This window comes from Arachis ipaensis, chromosome B05 (assembly GCF_000816755.2).
Source record: "Arachis ipaensis cultivar K30076 chromosome B05, Araip1.1, whole genome shotgun sequence".
In the NCBI taxonomy this organism is placed as follows: domain Eukaryota; kingdom Viridiplantae; phylum Streptophyta; class Magnoliopsida; order Fabales; family Fabaceae; genus Arachis; species Arachis ipaensis.
The window spans coordinates 552648-556730 of record NC_029789.2 but is presented as its reverse complement, the minus strand read 5'-3'; the positions used below and the strand labels follow the sequence as shown (position 1 = coordinate 556730).

General features: G+C 34.0%; 2 protein-coding genes across 2 annotated transcripts; both read left to right on the top strand.

The window, feature by feature from the left end:
- On the top strand, nt 57-1305 carry LOC107641604 (dof zinc finger protein DOF2.4-like). The gene has a single exon (XM_016345086.2). The coding sequence runs from the start codon at nt 233-235 to the stop codon at nt 731-733; it is 501 nt and encodes a 166-aa protein (XP_016200572.1). The 5' UTR covers nt 57-232; the 3' UTR covers nt 734-1305.
- LOC107641605 (dof zinc finger protein DOF5.7) lies at nt 743-1441 on the top strand. Its single transcript, XM_016345088.2, has one exon. It carries the CDS (start codon nt 846-848, stop codon nt 1281-1283), a length of 438 nt encoding a protein of 145 aa, XP_016200574.2. The 5' UTR covers nt 743-845; the 3' UTR covers nt 1284-1441.

Genomic DNA, 4083 nt, shown 5'->3' with positions numbered 1-4083 from the left:
ATTGATTTAATATCTCTTTTTAAACAGTAAAATTATGATTTAAATAAAAAAAGGATGTGTGTGTATCCATGTTGCATAGACGTAATGTGTATATAGACAGAGTGATGTAGCTCTTTATTCCACCAGATCTGAAAAAGTGACTTAACTCTCCACATACAGAACATCAATTTGCCAATTCCCAATCAGACTCTTTCTCTTTGATGAGATTCACAACCATCTATCTTCCTTCAAAATGATAAAAGAACAAGCTGGTGGTGGTGGTGGCGGTGGGAGCAAGAAAAGCACTACATCGGCTTCCAGCGCAACCACGTCATCACAGCAACAAGAACAACAAGCATCAGTAGCTGCTCTAAAGTGTCCAAGATGCGATTCACCAAACACAAAATTCTGTTACTACAACAACTACAGCCTCACGCAGCCACGTCACTTCTGCAAAACTTGCCGAAGGTACTGGACCAAAGGCGGTGCCTTGAGGAACGTTCCCATTGGCGGAGGCTGCCGTAAGAACAAGAAGCTCAATAAGTCTTCAAGATTACTCTCTTCTCCCTCATCTGACTCCCCTGGAGTAGGATCTTCTTCAGACCTTGCTGTTCTTGGTGGTGGCCTTAAGTTCCTCCATGGTCTCGCTTCTTCAGTTCCCGTACCTCCTTCTCTTGATTTTCNACCACCCTTCTTCTACCATCTTCAACAACAACAACCACTTCGCTTCGTTGCTATCAACAACTTCTTCTAACGCCTTCAACATTGATCCTAATCATTCTTCTGTCATCGGTTTGAATAATTACGCGTTTTCCACGGGGTTAGGCGGTGGTGGTGGTTGTGCAATCGAGGGGATAAGCTCCGCCATGAACGCTCATCATCATGGTAGTAGTAACATTGCTTCTTCTATTGAGTCGTTGAGTTCTATGAACCAGGACTTGCACTGGAAGCTACAACAGCAAAGGTTGGCCATGCTTTTTGGCGGTGGTGGCAGCGGAGATGATGTCAACAATAATCAACAAAAAGACGTTGCTGGTGGCGGCGGCGGCGGCGAACTCGAGAAGCCGCAACCGATTTTGTTTCAGAATCTTGACAGTTCTTCAATCAACAGAAAAGAAGAAAATTCCGTAACTGCCCCAACTGAGTGGTTCTTTGGAAACTCTTATCCCTCGGTGAATCCTACACCAACCACAAGTACCGGCGGTGGCAGCGGCGGCGGCGGTGCCGCCGGCAATGATAACGGAATGAATTGGGTTGGTGTTGGTTGGGGTGACGTGCAGCATCAATACAGTGCTTTGCCCTAGCTAGCCAGCTCTTTGTTCAGAGGAAAATGGAAATCAAATTAATTAAGAGGTAGACTTTTTTTTTCTTTTAATATTTTTTTTCTACTATCTTGGAAGAAATTATTAATAGGTTGACTGTGATAATTGTCTTAAATTAAATTATTAAACTCCTTTAGCTAGGTACATGTGTTAATTAGTTATTATAATGTCCTGTAGTGTTCTTTTTATTTATTACGTTGGGTTCAAAGGGAACATATATATATAGTGTAACAGATTGGGATGGAAGATTAAGGCCATTATGTTTTGTCATAAAAACTCACACTCACTTCTTCACCCACCAACACCATCATGTGTTCATATAATCTCAACTCTCTCCATTATTCTTCAATTCTTAATTAATATTATCAGATATATGTGGTTGATGTGCTCTCTTAAATTTTTCTTTTGTTCATGTAGATCATGATTCGCATTATCACTTCTGCTTTACTAATAAACTAGTGACTGGTCCTATAGATGTAAGGGAATCAGTGGGTGCCTCAGTTTTCATTCCCTTGCACACACACGTATATATTTATATATAATATTATATACCAAACACACCTCAAAAACTTACTTTAAAATTGTTCATAATTCTTGTACTAATTAACCCTGTGAAATAGATATTTAGTTATAATATGTTTTAGAATAGAATAAAAATTACTCAATTTCATGATTTGTTATTATAGTCACACTACTTTCGAATAATTTGAGATAGATTTTAACCTGTTGAACCTATGATCTGTTAAATAAGTTAAGCTTTAAAAAAAGCTGGATACTCCCATGATAATATCTTTACATGAAGATAGCATTGTGAACTATTAGATAAATTAATGTGTTTAACTAAATATGATTGATTAAATGGATATTTAGTTATAATATGCTTTAGAATATAATAGAATAAGAATTACTCAATTTCATGATTTTAAAAAATTATTACACATTTATAAAGTTATTTCAAATCTCTTGAGATAGATTTTAACCTGTTGAACTCATGATCTGTTAAATAAGCCAAGCTTTAAAACAATTATTCTTATAGGATATTCCTATTTATAATTTTCATTTTTATAAAAAAAAAAACTATTTTGATTTTCATTCAATAAAATTTAAAAAAATATAAAATCTGAAATAAAAAGAAAATATTTTATAAAAATAAAAAAATTATTTAATTTAGAGTGATGTTTTAGTATAGATTCTAATTATATAATATAATGTGCAGTCTCTAGCCTCTCCTACAACATTATTCTCAATCCCTAGCTAGCTAATTGCAATTGTAAGGTTGGTGACAATAATATAATTTGTACTTAACTTATCTAAAATACGAAAAATAAAAAGATAGATCCCATCATCATTTATATTCAAGAGTGAGAAGACAGCATATAATTTTAGCATATATATAGCGAAGCCACAAGGTGTCTTTGGGATCTGTGATGGATATATATATGTATTTAATATTTAATAGTAAAAAAGATAATATCTTTGATTTGTTTTTATGTTCAGTTGATAACTTGATATAATATGCAGCAGAACTTGTTAGCCCGAAATCACTACTACTGTCTCATTGTGTCTCAGTTCATGAGAGAGATAGAGAGAGAGAGAGAGAGTGTGTGTCTCACTACTGCATCAATGGCAACTACACGCAGTGGCTGGTGGCCGTAGCTTTCGCTGTATGCTTATTGGCCTCTTGTTAGCCCTGCACTACTATATCTATGTATATACTCTCTCTCTCTAAGGCTATGGGGTATAATTATTAGTTGCAGTGTATGTGGTGTGATTCGGTGCTGTCTGAAAAAGTTGTGCCTTTCAAAGTTAATTAAATGAATGAATGAGAAACTGTCAAACTTTGAATAACATTACACACATTTAAATGATGGACTAATGTAAATGGAATTTCTTTTTCAGACTCAATTCACTTTATTTCTACTATTATACATATATATGATGTAACATTTATTCGCTACGTCATTTCTTTTATTAATTTTACATTTTATACAATCATAATAAACAATGACTTCATTCTACATGTAAACTAAAAATATATTATAAAACTTTTATTAAATAAAAATTTTAAATTTTTCCTAATGTGTAACTTTAAAGGTGAATGTTAGCTAAATCGATCCATTAGTATGATTTCTTGTATGTGTTTGTGTAAAAAAACTGAATCAAATAAACACTAGCTTGTAGCACAAAAATTATTATCATGTGGTGGTTTGCTTTTTTAGAGTGTTGGAGAATGAGCCCTTATTTTTGCCACTGAGGCTGAGCATCTTAAATTGCAATTCTGTATGAGAGGGAGGGAAAGCAAAGCAGCAACACTTTGCTTTTTTTGCTGGCTGTCATCTTTAATTATTCCTACACTTTCACTGTTTGAAAAAACAAACCCAGATCAAACCCCACAGATGCTCAAAATGATGATTAGTTGCACTAAGGTAGTGTTTGGTAGAAAGATAGAGACAAAGACTGAAACTGAGAGACAGAAATTGAAATAAATTTCAGTATTCTGTTTGGTACAAAGTGGGAGACAGAAATTGAAACAATAATGAAACTCTAATTTAATTTGTACAAATGGTAAAATTAGAATTAATTTAATTAAAATGAGGATATTTTAGGTATAAAATAATATTAAAGTTTCAGCCTTCATCTCTAAAAATTTTAGTCTCCTGTGTCTCTACTTTTTTAAGGTACTGAAATACTGAAATTTTAAGAACAGAGACAGAAATTTTAGTATCAGTCTCTAAACCAACAAACATGATACTGAGTCTCAGTCTCTCAATCTTTGTCTCAG